General features: G+C 38.7%; 2 protein-coding genes across 2 annotated transcripts in view; both read right to left on the bottom strand.

Moving 5' to 3' along the window:
• Positions 1–9,338, bottom strand: part of LOC131880562 (outer dynein arm-docking complex subunit 4-like) — a 13,061-nt gene extending 3,723 nt beyond the window's left edge. Inside the window, exons 1-5 of the mRNA XM_059227227.1 lie at positions 9,152–9,338; positions 8,774–9,081; positions 8,437–8,662; positions 8,178–8,360; positions 2,698–3,006 (exon numbers count right to left, since the gene is read on the bottom strand). Coding sequence (XP_059083210.1) covers positions 2,698–3,006; positions 8,178–8,360; positions 8,437–8,662; positions 8,774–8,874 — 819 coding nt within the window. The 5' untranslated portion in view covers positions 8,875–9,081; positions 9,152–9,338. The remainder of the gene's footprint in view (positions 1–2,697; positions 3,007–8,177; positions 8,361–8,436; positions 8,663–8,773; positions 9,082–9,151) is intronic.
• Positions 9,339–14,763: 5,425 nt separating this feature from the next.
• LOC131880491 (uncharacterized) lies at positions 14,764–21,203 on the bottom strand. The gene is made up of 2 exons (XM_059227151.1): positions 20,921–21,203; positions 14,764–16,549 (listed from the first exon to the last, which is right to left on the bottom strand). The coding sequence occupies exons 1-2, from the start codon at positions 20,946–20,948 to the stop codon at positions 15,030–15,032; spliced, it is 1,548 nt and encodes a 515-aa protein (XP_059083134.1). The 5' UTR covers positions 20,949–21,203; the 3' UTR covers positions 14,764–15,029.
• Positions 21,204–21,456: the final 253 nt, after the last annotated feature.

Genomic DNA, 21,456 nt, shown 5'->3' with positions numbered 1-21,456 from the left:
CTTGGATCATGGAGGCTGCGCCCATCAGGGGTCCGCTTTTCATGCTTGTACTCTTCTACTAGAGATCCCTAGAGATAGGAAAAAACAGGATACTAAATCGAAGTAAGTTCTTAACCTAGGGTGACCAGATTTGGGGGAAAATTGGCTGAAACGGGAATGTTTTCCTGAAACTGTCGAAATTAGTTACCTTTGTTTGATATAAAGATTTTAAGAAATCTTGTTTGTATGTCCGAAAACGGAACTTTTGTAAGGTATTCTACAAAAAGCTTGGATATTCGAAATTGTTTGTTCCAAGCTTAATAGAACACAGGTTTGTGGCCAGCATCTAGTTAGAATCGTGATTCTTCAATAACTCCTTCATTTTGCAAAATATGTATAGATGTTTTCATAGGCAATCTATTTGCCTGGCTCTCTCAAGGGCAGTTGTTCATGAAAACGTTGAACAAAATCTTCTCGGTCGCGTCGTTCACGACGCTCATCATAAAAGTTCTCTGACATTTTCCTTATTCGGAGGATTAACCATTTGCAAAGCGCTGGAGTGTGGCTTAGAGGCCTCCAATTCACTCACTCGTGGAATAATGGATGGCAATGTAGAATGCAATTTCTTAATTACATATGGGGCATAAGCATAAACGGTCAAATTTGTGATTTATAATATTTTCACTTTAATTTATAATAGTAATGATAATATGTTTTTGATGTTCAATTCCAATTCTGTTTGAAATGCATGATAATCAAGCACAAGGAAATTAGCCATGGTTCTTGTCATTTCAGTTTAGCGGCGAATTAGGAGGTCAATTCTTGCCGTCTAGTTCATGTCTTGTTGAGCCAATGAAATAGTGCATGATTTGGTCGCGACCAACTTTAGATATGATTCAATGAACGCAAAAGTGGGTCGTGGACTAATTCGTGGACTAATTCATGTGTCCAGTTGAGTTAGACGCGATTCCAAGAACCGGCCTCAGGCTACATTGTGCTCACTTTCCATGAATGCTTTTATTTTTTTCGGCTTAGAGACCAGAGTTGCCTTTACGAAATTCGTTCTTCTCTCTTGGCAATGGAAACGTGTGTAATTTGTTTTGGGGAACATCGAAAAAAAGCTGAAGTTTAAGTATTTACAAACATTATCTTGATTTGAATTTTAAATCTATTAGTTTTGCAATATTGTTTAGTTAGTTTGTCAGTACATCTGGACACCCTGTATTCTTTGATAGGATTTTCAACTCGTTTCAAGTCTTTACAAAAGAGCAGGATAAGAACACACACGTGTTTCAAAGTGCTGCAGGAGAAGATTTTATTTTACTTTTCAATGTGTACAAGTGTTGGCATTTCGCCTCGAAATGTCTATAAATTAGTTAATTTGTACAGCGTTTTTGTTCAAAATGTCAATATGCATGATGGCCACTTGATGAGGAAACATAGTTATCACTAAAAGCTACCAAATGCGGCATACACTTTCTGATATTAAGACAATTTCTAAATTTGGAGCCTCCCGCAGAAATATTAGTTGTGCTTCCACAGTTCTAATTGAGGACAATAAGTATCAATAACTACAAAAAAGCCAAAAAAGGAAGTCAGTGGAAGGTATTTATACCAAAGAGGATTTTTAGCTGCAGAAAGTAGAAAGGTTGGAGCAATAAGAGGGATTCTCAGAGATGATGTGGATTGGATTTTTGATACTGTATTATGCATTTGTCTAACCAGCTTTGGGGAGGGAGGTCAATTTTGACGTATTTATTGAAACATGAACAAAGCATTCGACCACAGAAAGTAGTAAGGCACCGCCAAGCAAAAGGTTTCATTGGGCGCAGATAAGCAAGGTTGAATTTAGTAATTTTCCTCAGCCAAGATACAAATGGACTCCAGCAGATCTGATTACAGTAAAAAAAGAGCACATCAAGTATTTGAAAAGACATCTCTTTCTCTTTGACAAAATCTTCTTTTGATCTATCCTTTATTAGTATAGGCGTATTGCGTTGGATGAGAATCACTTAATAAATTACTAGTGATTTCAATTTGAATGGGACTTGCCACTTGAAAAAATTGCGAGCCATATTTGCTGATTAATTTTGGTTACCATCTAACTCTCAAAGGAATGGTATTGCAATTCCCTAAAACTGGAAAAGGAAAAAGTGCTTTCTGATTCTCTGGCGTCTTGACACAAATAAAGAAGGAGACAAATGGGACTTTTTTGGCAATAAAAGTTGGATTTATGAACTCATAATTATTGCTTGCTTTCATAGTTACCTCTAAGGTTTATTCTTGAGAAACGACTAATAAAATGGTTGCAGCAATGGTCAAAAACTAGAGGACTTGCCAGAGAAAAGTCACTCCAACCGTAGTTGGGCAGCAGGGTGTCGGGCTGATCGACTTTCTTGCGTTACGCAGTTTCAACAAAAGCAGACAAACGAGCCATCTCAACTCACTGGCTCCTGAATTCGGAACTTGATTTTGAGAATCACGTAACTAAATGTGTTCGAGGCCGATCCCCATCGCACATACCAGGCAGCCGCGAATCTCAGAAATCTCTTGAGGGTCGTTCTTCTGACTAGCCCTCTAGTCACAACGGTCCAAAGAACATTTCTACCCGGCTCAAATTTATCAAATTATCATGACAACCGTCAAAAAAAGGTACACAAAATGTCATTCGGATGAATTTTCTCCAATTTGGCATGCATAGATAAACTTGATTTTTACCTTATCTTCGAAAAGTCTGTCGACTTTTTTGGACTTTTTTTGCTTGGCAACACTTTGAATGTTGGTATCTGATCGGCCATCGCAATCAAAGCTCTCTTGGTGGCTCTGGACCATTTTGAGGCGTTGCTTTTCCGTCAAGAATTCAGCCGCATTCATACTGCTCTCCACTTCACAAGCCTTCTGAATGCTCTCGTACATGGTCTCAACGCCGTTAGGTCTGAAGTCGAACTCTGGCCCCACACTGCATTGAATGGTTTTCCTACATTTCTGTATCCCCAAGCGAAATTCCTCCGTCTCCGGAGATAATACCTATCAAAAGTAGAAACATAATTGTTAAACCAAATTTAACATGCATTTTCTCTCGTTGACTCCCCTGCTTCATTATTTTCATTAAAGTAAGGGCTACTTCAGAAATCAAAGTGGAGCCGTCTATGACCCGAACATATACAGTTCTGCAAGCGAAAGGAACGAAGTTCTTCGAAATAATTTTAAGAATTGCCCTACCAATGAAAGTTCAAACGAAGAAACTCTATTTCGGCCATTTTTCTTTTCTTTCTGAGGTGCTCTTTGTCCACCAAATGTTTATCTTTCTGAGGCGAGTTTCAAGTGGTCTTCAAATTAAGCGTTTGGACGTTATCTTGTATGAAAATAACTTGCCTTATGATTTTGCAAATACTTGAATCAACTTTTTGATGAACTTGATGATGCTGTCTCAACTACACTTGTAGAGGTATATAGAGAGAGCTAGAACCCCTGTATGAAGAGACGCTCGAGGTTTGATAAGTGGCCCCACTTTAAAAAAAGTAAGCAGTCTGAACTAGCAAACTAAAAAGTTTGCAAACATCCTTTTGAATTGATGCACTGAATAAGAAAGATTCCTGTCGTTACATATTTCTTTGGTCATTTGCTGGAAGGAAATAGCTTTTTTCATAAGGACAATCAATTGAGTTGATTCATGCATAAAGGCAGTGTACCTTGTTACTAAAAGATTTGTTGCTTTCTAAATCCTTTCTGAAAGCAATTATTCATAAGAGAAAATTGCTAAAATGGATCAGTTGAGAGTAATGATAAACCTTAACGCATGTGCCTTCCCTGCTTCTTTCATGAAACACATCACTATCTACTAGAAAAGGTAAATCAATAAACATGACCACGACCCCTCTTTTGGAGCGTTTTAGTCAGGGTTTTAACTGACAGGCTGCAAGAGAACAGTGTGACAACTTCATTTTATTGAGACTTACTTTACTAACATAATTCTAATGGCATAAGGCACTCTAGCCCTTTTGAATAGTAAGTTAAATCTGTGGTAGATTACATCTGTCATAAAACATCTAAAACTTCCACTTCATACGCCATGCAAATGGATGAGCTCTTTTTAGAAATGACCGTCTCCCTGCTGTGCTTTCTTTGGAACCTTTTACACGTTCATCAAAAACTGACAGCCAATCAGATCGCCCCTCAGAGAGACACACGAGCTTGAGTATACGTCTTCAAATTTGAACGATCTGATTGTGAATATTCGATGAACCTGTAAAAAGTTCCAAACAAAGCACAACAAGGAGCCAGTTTTTTCCCAAAAGAGCTGACACACTTGTATTGCATCAGAACTTAAGGTTTCAAATGGTTTGTGACTAAATCTTGGAAAAAGGGAGACAAAAAAATCGCCCAAAAAGGTGCTAAAAGGTAATGAAATGTGTCAAAAAAGATATTGAATTTTAACTTATTTATTAAACAAAAGCATTGTCGTGGCAAAAATTCAACCAAAGAAAACATGTATAGTTCTCAAACATGCCCCATCCTTTAATGGGGTTAAAATAAATGCTTTTTTGGGAACATCTGTCTTAACCTACTGATTCCAGAGGGCTGGAGTACGTTTTTGTGTGCCTCCTTACCATTACTGAGAATATGATCCCCATCACTTCAAGACAAAGAGCGAATTCATTTTAGTTAGCTTTATATTCGTATAGCATCGGATCCACCTATGAATCCGAGTTGTCAGATCTGGCTAGCCCCTTGAATATAAGGTAAATTAAATAATAAAAGAATAAAGAATTTGAGGATGGATTTATCAATGTAAGCCAGAGCTTCAACGCTCGTTAAGCTGACAATTGAATAACCACGATCCTCAAACACCCTAGTTATTGTCTCCGAATTTTGAATTTTGTGATCAAAGCTAAAAATGAGTTATTTAAGTTAAAGACTCAGCCATACAGAACATTCCTAATTGTTGAGGTTATTCATAAAGACAGACTTAGATAGAACTATAGATGCTCTAGGCATAGATACGCGAGGTTGAGTATACATCATCAAATTCGACCGATCTGATTGGCTGCCAATTGTCAACGAACATGGGCTTTGTTTGGAAACCTTCTCAACAGTGAGTCAGTCGCTTCTAAAAAGAGGTCGCACGTTTGCATCGCATGATAGGACAATGCTTTGAATGATTTATGACAAATTTGATCCAACTTGGATTAAACCAACTCATTCCACTGGGTTAAGAGTGTCTTTTGTCAATACAATGGTATTAGTGTGGTATTTCTCAATAAAACGTAGTTTTAAATAGAAATCTAGTCTTATGACAAAATGGGTTCAAAAATGATTTTGAAAGTAACAAAATAGTAGCAACACTCTAAAATGTCATATCCATGAATCAGCTTGTCTTCAAGTAAATTTTGGCAGTGTCCTTGAAGAAAATATTCAATGATCCTTGTCATGATAGAACTCTTTCTTATGAACCGCATTAGTTCAAAATCTGTTGGGAAACTTTTGAGTTCTACAGATCGTTTACATTTTTGAAGTGGAGCCACTTGTCAAACCTTGCTCGTCTCTGAATTCAGGGTCTCTAGATAGAACCGTCATTTACCACCTTTTACAATATGAAACACTACAATCAAAATTACAATTTCCTCCTGATCGAATAAAATCATATCAAGTATATCTCAAGACTTCAGATAATTCCTCTTGTTATATTTTATACAGCCTGTCATTTGTTTTGGACTATCATTTTCTCGAGCTTATCACACCTGATTTTTACACTGAATGAAAACATTCAATGGCATTTTTTTGTCTTCCATATTTTCTCGTAGAGCTAAGCTCTAGGTTTATGAAAATTTAAATGATAAACTCATGGCCATGGCTATTTAAAAAAAAAACTATTAGAATATGATTATTAAAGAGTACTTGGTCAAATGTTTGACTCAAATTGAAAGAAAGCAACACTTTCATCACACAATCCTTGTCAAAAAGAGATTGAAAGAATAAACTTGACGATAGTGTATGACTTGAACAATTGACTTTTAAGCCTGTTCTATTGGTTCTATTCCCTAATGAGCCAACTGGTACTATTTGCTTTCTTGGAGTGCAATTTCAACGCGATGTATTGGTCTATGTTCAAGTGCAAGTGTCCTCAGTTGGGTCCTAGACGGTGTCTCAAGTCAGTAGTCATCATTTGTATCATACTTAGTAGGAAACCAACAAATCCTGAAGGGGAATGGGCTTGATTCCTCTGAATCTCTGATCCCTTTCAATCCAGCTAAACAACCCATCAGCTCATGGAACTTTTGTCAATTTTACATTTTTGTGGTCAGTGTTGTGCTTTGGGTTAGCAAGAAAGTAACACAAGAACTATGGATTCAAGTGAAGTGTATTTTTGATGAAAAGAAGACTCAAACTAATATTTTGATTGGGAGGCAACAATTGTGGAACACCAAGGTTTCACAGATACCAAACCGTGCTTTAAGATCACTGTGTCTTTTGTACTTAGGAGCTATAGAAGGTCAGAAGGGTATGATGACTAGGGCCGATCAATACTTGCATCCTGTACCATATAGTGCAAATTTTGCAAAATACTTGCACATCCGAGATTTTTCTGCAAATTTTGCAAGTTTAAGAGTAATATTTGACATTTTTCTGTAATTTATTGTGCATTTTGAGCCATTTCAGCAAAAATTAGCAATATATGTGAATGATTTTCAAGACTCCTGGTCAATTTTAGAAAAATGTAAAATTTAATGGCCTGATATTTTTAAAAATCTCTTTAACAAAAAGTGCTTTTTGTACTTTTCTGCCTATGTATTCCATTCATCTTAAATAGCTCTCTTTATCTTCATTCAATGTGACAGGGGTTTCACCCAAGATTTTATTTCGGGATTGTCAAAACGTTGGACTTGGTCGTCTTGTGCTCATATCTGGTACCTTCTTGAATCAAATAAAAACCAACGTGATTTCCCACATGCACACAAAAGGCGTGAACTGACGGAACAAATAAACTAAGTATCAAATCAACCTCATGTTGGAGGGAGAAACAAGGACACACATTTAAACAGTTTAGCAATTCAAAATTGAAGGAACCCAAAGAGAAGCAAGTACTTCATTTTTTGACTATCCTGGATTTTTTGCAGGGCTCAAAATTGTAAACCTTTACTTTCATTGCAATTGTTTATTAAAACCTGGTTGAGGAAAAAGCTAAGGGATATTTTTGAAGACATATTGTTAAAGATACCTTCTGCACCTCCTTTTAATACTGCATTATCCCAATCTTCTAGGTTTGTATATTATGTAGTTTAATAAGATAGTTGTTCTGTAATTCTCATATCATTCCTGCTTGTCCTGTTGCCCTGTTGGCAAAAGCTCAAGCTTTTCCTGAAAATACAACTAGAATCTCAACACTTTACACAAAAAAGAGCAAATATAAAAGTATTTGCATTTTAGAGGTCTCTTCACCCAGAGGAACCAAATTTGATCTAGAAACCTCCATGGTTTAGGGTATTAGTTTGGGGGTCTAATTTAGGAGACAACTTTGAGGGCTTTTAATTTTTAAGATTGGAGAATGAAATGTTTTGGAACCTCTGTTCATCGCTTCAAACTTTTGCAAAACCAGTTTCATGTTGGGGAAATGTAAACCCCAGTACTATTAAATGAAAGGTTATAATTCGTCTATTTATTACCTTTCAATCTATATGATATTTGGTCCACCAACGAAATAAATGTAGATCATGATTTACGACTTTCGGACAAAATGGAACATATGTATGCAAGGGTTCAAAATAGTGTTTGATTAAGACATTACTTCATGACCTAATGACTATTAGTTCGGGTATTTCAATTACTGGGCGAAACTCATTTCAATTGCCAAGACGTGTTTGAAATGGCAATTTCTCCGTAACGACATGGGCCTTCAATTATCTTTTTTCCATATTCTTGCTCAAAGCGCCTAACCCTACAAGAATGTGAGGATAACATTTGAATGCCATTGAATATTCTTTTCGGGACAGAAATTGACCGTATTATGTAAGCACATCATTTTCAAGGATCCTGCTACTGATAGCTCATCAAAATGAAAATAAAAAACCAGTCCCACTCTTTTCCATTGTTGCAGAATAAAACGACGCAAGTCAGCATTTCGAAAGAGACATCAATCTTCGCTAACATTATAAAAAATAAAAGCCATATCACACTTTTACTGCAAAAATCCAACTCACCTGTCCCCGATGGAAGAGCACCAAAGCATGTTCAAAGTCACATGTGTTATAGAGGGCCTCGGCCTTGACCAAAAGTGCCTTGACATAAGTCTTGTCGTCCTCGAGGACGGCCTCGGCCGAGTGGCAGGCTTCGTTCCATCGACCCATCAACAGATAACACTTGGCCCGTGTCGCTTGAGTATACTGTGGAAATGTGAAAAGTGTTGCATAAACTGGTGAGGATGGGTGATCTTTTAATTCATTTGGAAAACTGTCTTACCTTAGAGATAGGATTGTACAAGAGGGCGGTTTCTAGATACATCAGAGCTGGTCCATAGACCCCTCGTTTCATGAGATGTTCCGCTTGCTTCAAGTACATGGCGTCGTCCACGCCATCATTGGTGACTTCCAATTTGAAGTGAGACGGCATTCCCGTGGGTTTCATGGTGTTCTTCAAGTCACTTCCGGACAAATGAACGGCCACACTACGATAGGAATCGACATAACTGAAAATGGAAATGGACAAGGTTTGATTGATATTGATTGGGAAATTGAGGGGCAGACCAAGGTCCATGAACCAGTTGGGGAGTAAAGGTACGTGGTGATTTGTGCCTAACCTTTCCTCTTGGTATGTGTCTTTGTGCTTCTTTCGCTGGTTTTTGACGATGGTTCGGCGAACCTCCTTGTAGCTACGATCTTTCCGATTCCTTGAAGACATGGTTGGTATGAGGGAATCTTGCAATCTTCAGTCGCCTTTGACCTGTATCAAATGCTTGCCTGGTCCAAGCAGACCTTAAATATTGGAGTTATTAGTTACACTTCACACGGTTTCTTTTTTTGGCGATGATGATTGATGATGTTTTTTTTTATTCTCAGTTGTTCGGATATTCTTAGAGAATATTCGCCTTTTGTTGGTCCGTCCACCCTAAGGGAAATGAGCAATGAAACTGACAATAATTCTTCGCTCCCTTTTCGGCGAAGTCATTTTCCTGTACCAAGGGTGGGTTGCTCTTTGAAATTTGTGCACCACTTTCTCAGAGCTTGTGCGAGTTGATACGTAGTAGGTAGTAGGTAGGTAGTTCCAAGTTCCAACGGTGCTTCCTTGTTCAGCACCCGCGGAAAATTGGAAGTGGAAAAGGTAACCATAACGGGCTATGGAGCGAAACCTAGATTGGTTGACGTAATGATTTTTTCGGAAAAATGAATCTCTATTAGTAACCCATTCTCTAGTGAGGTGATGATGTTAATGGATTTTTATAAGCATAAGTCGTCTTATTTCAAACTTCATCAGTCATGTAAAGCATGCATGCATTAGAATTAGAAGAAAGAAAGACAAATATTTTCTTTTCGATATTCAGTTATCTGCCCATTGTGAGTAGAATTATCAGTACAAACTTTGTTAGTCAGAGTAGATTTGGCATCTTCTTTGTTTTCAAAAGGGTATTAATAAAATGCCTTAATTCATATTTGTAATAACATTGTGTCTTGTTTGATTTTGATTTTTTTAAATGTTTATTGAAAGATTGCTTCTCATTGAATCAGATTTTTACATATATTTGATATACAGTACATAATTCTGATTTCGTCCCATTCTGGGTTCCTGGTCCGCCATTTGAAGCGATGATCCATTACACGGGCGAGTATTGGGGTGTGGGAGACCTAGGATCGAACCTATGAACCCGAGCAAAGCTCGGTCGCGCGTTAACCAACTGCGCCACAACCATCATCCTGTTTCAAGAATCATGTTTAAACATTTTACCTGCACATTTCTTGGTTTTGATGCCTCTTTTTGCAATTAAGTCTCAGTTGTATCAGCAATTTCACTAGACTTAAATTTTGGAATTTCAAAGTAGCAAATTGATGTTAATGGTTCAAATTATGTAAAACATATTGCATAATCATACAACTTGTATAATAGGTCTTAAAAAAAAAATAACTAGCCCCTTACCTTTTACCTCCGATAGATTTGAATCGAACCCGCACCGAATAAAGACAAAGCTTCAAAACTGACATAATCTCTTATCAAAACTTACCCTAAACCCGTGGTGTACGCGGTAGATTTTTGACGCTTCACTCTATTCCAGGTTCAATTTCAAAATGAATTCTATGGATACAGTCAACAAAGCTACTTACAATTGGAATGGACTTATTTGTAAAGGATACTTTCTTTTTCTAGAAGTTCGTGATGGAGGATCCTTACTTGTAGAAGAGACACAACTGAGGCACTTGGTCACTCTAAGAACTTCTTTCAAACCATTTGCGGTTAAGTCTAACACGATGGTCGGTCGTGAAGGGTTGAGGAGTGAGGAAAATTGATATCCTAGCGAAGAAACTTGCCGACTTGTTGTATCTAGTATCGCAAACTTGAAGTTTCACTGAAAAGCGTCCAGATAAATGAACCGACTACCAAGAAAAGGACCGTCCCAATGATGAGTTCCAGGTTCAGGCCAAACTTTGAGTAGGTCCGTCCGAGAAAGGCACGCTTGAACCTTGCATTTTCCCGTCTTGGGCAAAGTTTGTTATCGTGCTTATTGCCAAATATTTCTCTGATTGATATCTTGCAACAACTCCAATGCACTTTCCTGCCGCCATTGTCAAGGCCACTTTTAGGATCACTATCCAGATCCTATTTTCGTTTTCATGTCTGTTTAGTTATACCAAAAAAGAGGTCATGATTTCAGTGAGAGAGAGAGTGCATGTCACCAAGCCATAAAAGTAATGAAACATCAGTCATTGAACGATCCGCATACATGTGGCTGATCACGACACTACTACAGCACGATTTAGTAGTGTTCTCCTTCAAACAAACCATAAAACAAATTGTCAAGATAGCCAACAGTGGAGCCGATCAATCACACCAATCCATGAGTTTCGGAACCGAATAAGGGCTCAAACAATGTTGATCATATGCTCTCGGTCACGCTGAAGTTCTGATTGTTCAAGAACACAAGACCCTTCACCAGTTTGATGGCGTTACATTCGTTTACTAAAAAATTACCTCAGAAAGTTAAAGTATATAAGCAAATTGTATTATCTGTCTTAGTTTTCAGTGATGTTGCTGCACTCACTCATACTGAAGCTACTTGGAACTGAAAAATATATTGTCGCCTCAAAACTTGCCCTCATTTTATTAGCAACGATGCTATGCATCAGCTGGCTCTACGCAACCTCCCTTGTTATTTGTGAAGTAAGTAACAGGCTTTAAAAAGAAAGCCTTTTATTTTAACAAAAATAAAAGTCACTTTTAGTAGATAATTATCGAGAATAAAGTTGAAAAGGACGGACAACAACAGCCAACCAAACCTGCACAAGACTTGGTTTAAGAGCAAATTGACGGGTCCAAATCATTGGGGTCACAAGGTTGCCCCACCATCTGGGTCACGAGATTGCCCCATCATTGGGGTCACAAGGTCACCCCACCATCGGGTCACAAGATCGCCCCACCGTCAGGGTTACGAGATTGCCCCACCATCAGGGTCATAAGGTCCCTCCACCATCGGGTCACGAGATCGCCCCATCATTGGAATCACGAGATCGCCCCATCATCGGGGTCACAAGGTCGCCCCACCATCGGGTCACGAGACCACCTTGCCAGCTTGCCCACTTGGCCCACTGACTTCACACGCTCAAATCCATTCTACGGGAGAGTCACAATGCTCCAATCCCTCACACTAGGAGAGCTTATGATGTAGATAGAGGGCAGCAGCTGATCCTATCGACTGCGCCATGTTATACACTTATGTTTAAGCATCACCCACACTTAAAGCTGTCACATTACTTTAGTAGTCACCCAATGTGTTGGTTAAAATCTGGAAAGCCATGTTTCCCAGTCAAAACTCTAGTTTAGATACAGACTGTAATACTATTGCAATATTGCTAAATTAGAATTGCACATAAAACCATCAAAATTTCTGACACACATGGATCAACCACAATTGCCATTGTTTACTTTTTGAGAGGGGGTATTAGGTTTTCACTAAAGGCGGGGTTCAAATCCCCTCTTAGGGCAAATTATTAGCAACAGATCAATATCTTTAAGAGTTAAGGGGCAATTACCGCACTTTTCATAAGTGTCCAAAAATGGCAAAGTTCATTAACAAACTGTATGGTTATTGACTTTTTCATACTCCGGTGACATATTTTGTTTTACACTTAATTTCCAAAATGAGGCAACAATGTCAAACACATTATGGATTATTGAACACCAAATACGTCATCAATTGTTTTATCTTTGTTTATCAATTGTTCTGTATTATCTGTTTTGTTCAAACTTTTTGTTTCTCTGGTTGGGACATCTACTTAGCTTAGAACGTGATCTCGACGTCTCCCATTGAAAAAATATTTCTAGTTTTAGTGCAGTTGGAGCTTTGAGGTAATTAGTATTGAGTGAAGCACCAAGCAATTATATAGCCGCATAAAGTGTGAAGTCTGAGCAAAAAGCAATGCTGGTTTGACGAAAGGAAAATCAGGGTTACTTTTTGAGGCTAATTAACGGGTTTCCAACATTCCACCAGTGCTGTCATATGGCATTGAAAATGTAAATTGGCAGCCCTATTTGCAACCTCCCGTGATTATTTATTTGGTCCCCATCAGTCCAGTAGAAATAAGCAAGATTCACAGGGTTGTCCCAATGTTTTGAAGTATTGAACATTTCCTCTTTAAGCAACCAGCAATCAAATCGTGCAAATTTGTTCATACAAAACGAAGCATCATCAAAACCTCACTTAAACGGGTGCGAAAACAATTTTCTTCAGTCCTGGAACTCTTGTCAATTACTATTCAAATTGACTATATCAATCATTCCTATCTTAAGGGTTGACATTCCAATAGATCGCTTCCGAGCTATGCTGCCGTAGGTCCACAAAGTTTTACAGATATACAATAACATCAAAACATGGAAAAGTTCAAAGAAACAAGAAATGTACCCGACACCTTTCAAATTGAGTCTACATGATTGCTTGGGGTCCAATCCACAAATATATTCCGACACTCCTGTGGTAAGCAACTTCAATCGTGGAAGATCCTTGGTCTGATTTGTAAGTCGCTTTCAACGGAGAACCTTTGAACATACCTTTGCTTAATATTAGCCCCCTGCTTCTGATCATCAGGCAATAATGTTGACTTGGCATGCACGGTATTTTTCGTTAATGGTAAAGCATGGCTTGTATTTAGACTAAGTGTAACCGGCATTAAGCACATCAAGAACCCCGCGAGTTAATTGGTGTGGAAGCGGAAGTTCGCATTAGTATGAATGCTCCACGAATTTGAAGCTGGGATCTCAATTGCAACTGTTTAATCGATTTGCATAAACCAAGGAGCTTTCAAAGGGGCTTCAAGGCCAACTGCCACATTCATCCATCAATCAAGGCTCCCTTTATCTCACATGCTGCACGTTCAAGAAATGCTCAGCCTTTCCGACGCTCAACACGCTATTGGAAGACTAAGCTTGGAATCCCCCAGTTAAGTCTAGAAGATCCAATTTTAAGTGGAACATGATCGCTGGTGAAGGTAAGTTGTAAAGCTAAGATCAGACGCTTTAGTTACTGGTTAGAGTATTGAAAAACCATCATGAATTGTTATTATACAAGCTGTAAGGGATGTTTTGGAAGACAAGGGAAATTTGGTGACGCATTCGAGGTGGAATTAAGAGAAACACCAAGAACGTAGGGACCCTCTGGTGGTTATCAATTGGTCCACCTCATGTAATTAAAGGCCGTTAATCCCTTGCACGATTTCTCTAACAAACGTTTTACATCAAATGGAGGTGGGTGACCCTCAGAGGTTGAAATGTTTGGACACCGTTTGTGCACCAGGCTAAAACCAGAATTAAGGGATGCGTTTTGCAAAATTGAAAATTCATTTCGACAACAGATACGCTTGTTCTCCATTTACTTAACAATATTAACTATATCAAGGCTGGTACAAGGTTTGAACTTAAATGATTCGGTTTCATCAAGAAAATGCATGAAGCAGTCAAAATTTCTAGGCTTGTATTTTGATATTTTCATGTCCATGGATTGTGTAAGTTTTATATGTTTCATAAATCAAAATTCGCCGATGCCACCTTTACCAAGTTCCTCAACCGCTACGTGTGCGTGCCCCAATTTGCCAATAATACATATATGCATTTTAAATGCGAAAACGAGCCCCTCACCATCGGGCTGTCAAGGTTAATGTGCAAGAGTGTTGGGAATCTGACCTTTTCCGGAGGTGATGTCCGAACACCTTACTATCCTTGGCCCGACATCTTTTCGGAGTATTGGCGATCACGCAGCTTGGTCCGGCTCCTGGCCAAATGCCATCAACGACGGGAGCAAAAGATCTCTTCAATCTAACCCACCCACTCTACTGCCATAACCAAAGTTTCATCATTTACCTCTACCCTGTTATTCCCCTCTTGCCTTTTTACTCCTATGTCTAGAAAATTAGCCCAGTGACCTCCCAAAAATGTGCTGGCATCATCAGACAATAATTACCTTACTGCCTTTACGCCTATTTCTTATCACATTGTATCTCGGTGAACATGATCATGAGTCACAATGTCATTGAAAAAGTGGTATCTTTTTCTGATGCCAATTTCAAATGAGTCTTTGCAATTAGTTGTAACACTATGCTTTGTTCATCTTACACTTTATTACCACTCAGTTTTGTTTTGTCGTTTTGTGAAAGTCAGCTGACAGGGTTGATGAAAAAAACAAGTAAAAGCCGCACAGAAAGAGGATTAGGGTTATTCATGGATTTCTCAACGAAGCATTATGTAAAGAAAAAAATCAGTTTCAATTAAAACAGCAACCTGTACAGGGACATTCAAGTTTAGTTGAATAACTGAAGTTTGCATACTTTCTATAAGTCTGTCGACATGCTATTCTAATGTTAACTGAGGGTGGGTAGGAGTCGTCTCATATCAAGAAGTAATGAAAAGAATTGTAACACATCCTCAGGTTTTGTTTGATTATCTTCTTCTTGAATGAGCTCCACCACATCCTGGACACCCGAGAGAATCAGACCCTCCTGACAGAACACGTCCGTTGGGAGAACGTGGAAAACGATCAAGTAGGCCAAAATCGATAGCTTCTGGCTGAATAACCTCATTCGTCGCAATTTACCAATCAGCTTCAGATATTCCAGTTCCAAACTTACGTTCCCATTGAACAGATTGGTCATGGAACATACGTCTTGGAAAGAGACTTTTTTAATGCAATGACCCTTGCTCTGGGAAGTGACTCCTACCAAGTAGTTGATTTGCTGGATTCCATTTTCTGCCACAACGGCCTTGGCCAACAACAGCTGAATGAATAGGTAGCTGTTTTCGTTCAAGAGTGTCACCTGATCTGACTTATCCAAGTTGGCAAACGTCTCAAGACCAAATGCAAAGCGATAGTACTGAGATTTAACAATCTTGACCACGTGCTTCATTTTGCTGGAGTCTAAGGTGGACAGCCTGACATCGCCGTCGATATTTTTCACTTGATCCAGCACCAAATCGTGAAGGTCGATATTGAACATGGTTCGGTCGTAATCTTCCCCTATCAGATTGATCTTGGATTTCCGAAGTGATGGAGGACACCCCGAAAGTTTGTGCAATCCTAGATCAGTCCGGATCCGAATGTGTGATTCTTGCTCATAATGGATGGGCTTCTCAGCAAGGGGAGAACGCCTCTGGCTCTCGGATTGCCTAGCAGCCAACATGTCTACCACCAACTGGTTATGTGAGAACTCGTTCACAGGATCAATTCCCGCCCTCAATGCCGTAGAACGTGGTACGTTGAGATAGATGTCGCTCTTTTTGGAGTTTGCTTGAGATTCACAGAAAGACGGTCTACTCTCGGATTGGTTAGCGTCACGCCCGACCATGGCATGATGTCTACTACATCCCAGCCATTTGAACCAATCCGGAGGTGGGTTTGCAGATTCCATCAAAGGAGGGGAAGGTCTTGATGCTCTTTCGAGACCGGGAGACACGGACATGGAGAGCTCCTCAACAAGAGGGATGGATTTCATCAGATGGTTTTCCCCGATATCTTCCTGACTATCAGGTTTCCTCTTTCTCCAGTTTCGAAAGTTTTTGAACCGCTTCTTCTTGGCGCTATCGTCCAGGATCCGATCTTGTCGCATTCCAATCTCGACACATCGATCATACCGACATTTGCGACATTTCTTCCGTTTATTTAGTTGGATATCGCATTCGCCATTTTTGCGGCAAATGAAGTCCGGATTGCGGGTATTTTCGTGGGATCTCCGAAAGAAAGCTCGACAGCTGAAGCAGGAATAAGCCCCATAGTTCTTGAGTTGGTTATATTTGGTCACTTGTCCACAAACCGGGCAAACTCGGACGGCTTTTCGGGGTTCGTCATCGTCTACTAGCAACTGAGCATCGCTGTCGTATGAATCGTCTGAAAAGACAAGGGTTAATCTTAACGGTTTACATTTGTACTCTGTTTCTAGAAGAGGCTATATACGTATGAACCGAGGGTTTCCTCCAAAGACCTTTCCCCGCTCGCCTTCTCCTTCCTAAAATGTACTTTACATTCATGTTCGGTTCCAGCAGAGAAAAGGCCGTTTCAGTGTACATGCACTCAAGGCGCCTTCTTTCATACTTTATACTAGGTTTTGTCGTGCTTCATAAGAGCTTGATAACGCTGAAGTGGTACGTTAGAGAAGAGCAAAAAAATAGTAGTATTATGTATCAAGCCGTTTCTTCGAGTTCTGACTATTGAAGTTGCTTTTGAGCAATACAAAAGTATGAAGTGTAAAATGAAGGGTTGGTTTATATTGTTCTTGTTTCGTGGTTCCCTCCTATGATTTTTTCGATGTTTACAATGATGTATTCTATTCTTTTCGGTCCATTTAGACTTTCTAGACTTTCTTTCTTATAGGCTATATTTTTTTGTTGATTTCTGAGCCCTTGGTTTTGGACTTCAAGAAAATATTCTGCCATTAGACTTTAATCACATTAAAAAGTAACGTGGCATGTGGTAAAGTGCAAATGACGACACAATTTCAATTCGAGGTTTTCAAAATATGAGTTCAATTTAATATTCTTGTGATATTGGAATCCCGCTCACTATAGACATATATCTCTATGGTGAATGCATCCGGTAAACGTTATTCTCCACCAATTAGTTGGCGGTGCTACTTTTTTAAATCTTAACCTGACCTAATCAAACCTGATCTAACCTTACCTAACCTAACCCAACACGATATTAATAACCCTTAAAGTCTCTATCTAAACCTTTTAACATTTTGCCACAAATTGAAAAATGAGCACCGCCAAATAATCAGTGGAGAATAACGTTTATCGAATGCATCCGAAACCCTCTAGGCTTCATCACCAATAGTTTTGGTGCTTTTGATTAAGTGTTACCCTGACCTTCAGAATGAGCCTTCATCATCAAGCGTTCTTGAGAATCAATTCAATTATCATGTTGCCATGGTCCCAAGGTCACCATTTCTAGTCTAATGAAGATAATTACTATTTTAGCTTAAAGTTATCTTGCAAGAAGGTTTGGTTTTATTTGACGTTTTTTGAACATTTTGGTCTAACAACTTTTCAAAGATCATGAAAAGTTCAAAAAACATCTTGTGGCTGTTCTGCTTCTTTTTGACCCGGTTTGTAATTACAATTACTATAAATATTCTATCACTATTACTTTGTACTAACACAGTTACAAGAAGTATGAAAAAGGTAGAAAAATAGCAATAGGTAATCAAATTTGTCAAAAATATGTTTATTCAAACTATTTAGCTGAAGAAAGTATATTAAATAAACATGCCGTAAGCTTTCAGTTCAATTAAAATCAATGTTTTTTGAGCAAATTTATATTCTAATGAGATTCTTTAATTTGGATATCAAGTTGGTTTTCTGGCGGAAAATTGTATTACACATCACACACTAAAAGATTTTTTTGGGGGACTTTTTCCTTCGACTTAACCTTTGGCACCTTAGGCCTATTGTCCTTAATATTGCAAAAAATAATGGTGGCATTACAAAACTTCTAAGATTTTTTGGACTGGATCTGAAAGACTTGAGGACTATCGTGACGTCACAAGAAATCTATTCACCAGAATCTTTTAAATTGCAAAATATAGTAAACTAAAACTATATTTAAAAATAACATTACTTAAGTAAATAAGTTTCAAAAATTGTCTAAGGGCATTTTTCTTGAATAGCTAGGAATAGCTTGCAAGCCATTGGCAAGATAAGCCATAATTCTCTTCACAATCTTTCTTTCTTGAAATCGGTATTGCCATCCCTAAAAATAAGTTCTTTCTATTTTTTGATAAAGTACTGTTCTTTTGACAGCTGAATGAAAATAATCAAGGAATACAGGGTCTCATATTTTTTTCATTAAAAGAGGCTAGATTCATAAACTCAAAAAATACCTGGAAGGCTTGACGTATTTTTTCAATATTATCCAATCCCAAGAATGCTTACAAAATAGATTCAAACCTTGCCATGTAAGTCAAATCGACATTCAAATTGGTCAAAGGAAGTATCAAAAATGTCAAAAAGGTTGAAAAAGATATTTTTCTTTGAAAAACCTTGCGGAAAATTAGGTCAAAATTATTTGTCCAGGCTTTAGTAATTACTCATACCTGAAGTGGTTCCTGACCCTTACACATGGCATTCGTCCGCTCTAGATATTGGTTTCAATGATGTTGCAAAATTTCCATATAACTTTCGCTAAACAAAACTGTTGAATGATTTATGACCAATTACAGGCTCACGCTTAATGTGCGTTCTAGCGGTCCATGAGGCGGCGCGAACGAACTTTAATCACTCAACCGACGTGTCATGGGTTCAAACAGCAATTCATCCGATTTTTTGCTTTTTGATTGCATCTTTTCTGATGTTCATTACATGTTGATAAACTGAAAGGTTTCTTGAATTTAATGCAATAGCAAGAAATAAGACTCGGGCTCAACAAGGAATTGCAACTTCGTCTGTCACCAAATATTCTTCTGAGAGCTACTGAAGCATCTTTACTGTAAACATGCCCCAGTCGACAATGCCATTGAACAAGAATCTTAAGATCAACGGAACAGCTTTGAAACATGTGCAACAAAAGATGATTTAATACATAATTGCAACATACATGATTTGATACATAATATAATATAAATATTTGGTATCAAAAAGCGAGTACCTTGGTGGGAGGAGAGATTGCGGGAGCACAAGGTTTCAGGATGAGTAACGAAGAACATAGTAAGAGTGGCTTTAGGGCGGATTTAAACTAGGGTGGAAAACCGAGATTGAATCCGGTTTGAATTTCTAAGTTGGAGTAGTGCTGGGGCGAGTTCGGCAAAAGACTCCAGTTCAGCAGAGGACTCCAGTCTTTCACTGTAATCAAGTCGAACAAAAAAACTCATACACCAAAAGCTCGCCCTAGCACTACTTCAAATTCAATCTCGGTTTTCCATCCTAGTGTAAAGCCGCCCTTACACTATACTAGGATGGAAAAGCCAAAATTGAATCCATTTTCAGGGTTGAAGTAGGGCTAGTGCTGGGGCGAGTGTGGCAAAAGACTTAGATCCAGCAAAGGGCTCCAATATTTCACTGCACTCAAGTCGAACAAAAAGATTCATATTGCGAAAAAACTCGCCCCATCACTACTTCTACCTTAATCCTAAAACCAGATCCAAGTCTAAAGCCGCCCTAAGGGCGGCTTTACACAACGATGGAAAATCACGATTAAATACTGTTTTAGGGTTGAAGTGGGACTAGTGATGGGGCGAGTCCAGCAGAGGACTTGTGTCTTTCATTGTAACTCAAGTCGAACAAAAACACTCATGTTGCGAAATTTAACCGAAGAATGATATTGCTTTCACAAATCCGGACTTGAGTCTTTTAGAAAGGACACGGACTCGAGTCTGGGCTCGCCTCAGCACTAGTCCGACTTCCATCCTAAAACCGGATTCAATCCTGGTTTTCCATCGTAGTATAAAGCCGCCCTAACTCAAACAGGCAAGGGATTTAAGGAACCTGAGAACATCTGAGATCTCATCTCTGCCATGCATGGTAAAATTAGTTCGTTCCTAGTGCCTGCTTGTCATGTAGCTGAAGTTTCATCAAGGACTTCTTTTTATATGGTTTGTGAACAAAATTCTAGTGCAATCGGCCTTTTTTGAGCCAAAGTTCCTTTTCAATACATATTAGTAAAATTTAAAAAAAGGTTATTGCACCCTAAGAAATGCCACTTTTATAACATTCAATTGTTAAGTGGTTCGTTCCAAATCTATATCGTTAAAAGCTGATTCACCCCTGACCTTGATTAATTCTCCGGAGTTCAATTATTTGGCCAGATCTTTTGACAATATGCAATACTAATTTTGAATTAGATGAAAGATTCAGAGGATTCAAAAGTTTCTCTTTCGTTCCAAGTCCATATCTTTAGAAGTCCGTGGTTACATTTACTTTCCTTGCGGAGTACGCAAATTGAAGGCATAGTCGTATTGCCCTAATCACTCGAACTGGGTCACTACAAAAAGTCCCAAGAGGAAAAGGTGAGACCGTCTAAATTGATGTAACGTATTGAAATTGAGTCTTTCAAGAGCAGTATCATGTTTTTCAAATCAACCTCAAGTGTTCAAATAACTGACGTGTCAACGTGCACCAGGAACATATCATGATAAGATATGTGCACATACCTTTCATAAAGCCGCGACAAATCGCTTCCAATTGCAAACACATTCAAATTCTTAGGGAAGTTTCAACGCCTGTTAAACTATACAAATTAATAAATATGAGTTAATCTGAAACTTACCAATCAATTTGGGATCGGAGGAATCCATTTTGAACTCTAAACAGTCACGACAAAGAAAAGTCGGTCTCTTCTGTCCGGAAAAGGGATCGAGGATGCTTACAAGGAGGATCCGCAGTTACGACCACAATACACGGTTGAGTCCAAGTGCTCAATTAACCACTAACAAAACGAAACGAGGACGGAGGCCTCCCATTCGAAGAATGCCACCAGCCCGTCTCATTTGAGATGGCGGTCTTTTCAAGTGTTATCCAGCCTCTGCCACCTGCGTGGCTTTCTCTTCTCATTTGTACTGTAGAGCGAGAGAGAAGTGAAGGCAGAGGTAAAGAGGGCCCGATAGTATAACACGTTAAGGTCAACTTTATCCAGAGCGACTTCAAAGAAACGTGCGTCTATGGATGTTGTACACTGTGGAGTATGAATATCCACTCACCACCAGCTACTGATGAAGGAGCTTTTTGAAGCTGTAATGAAATCAAATTACGATTGCGAAAATAAGTTCTCTTAATGACAATGATTTGAGCCATTTTTCTCGTTTA

The sequence above is a fragment of the Tigriopus californicus genome, chromosome 5 (assembly GCF_007210705.1).
Source record: "Tigriopus californicus strain San Diego chromosome 5, Tcal_SD_v2.1, whole genome shotgun sequence".
NCBI lineage: Eukaryota > Metazoa > Arthropoda > Copepoda > Harpacticoida > Harpacticidae > Tigriopus > Tigriopus californicus.
Note: the sequence above shows the minus strand (reverse complement) of the source record. Positions and strands in the feature narration are given on the sequence as shown.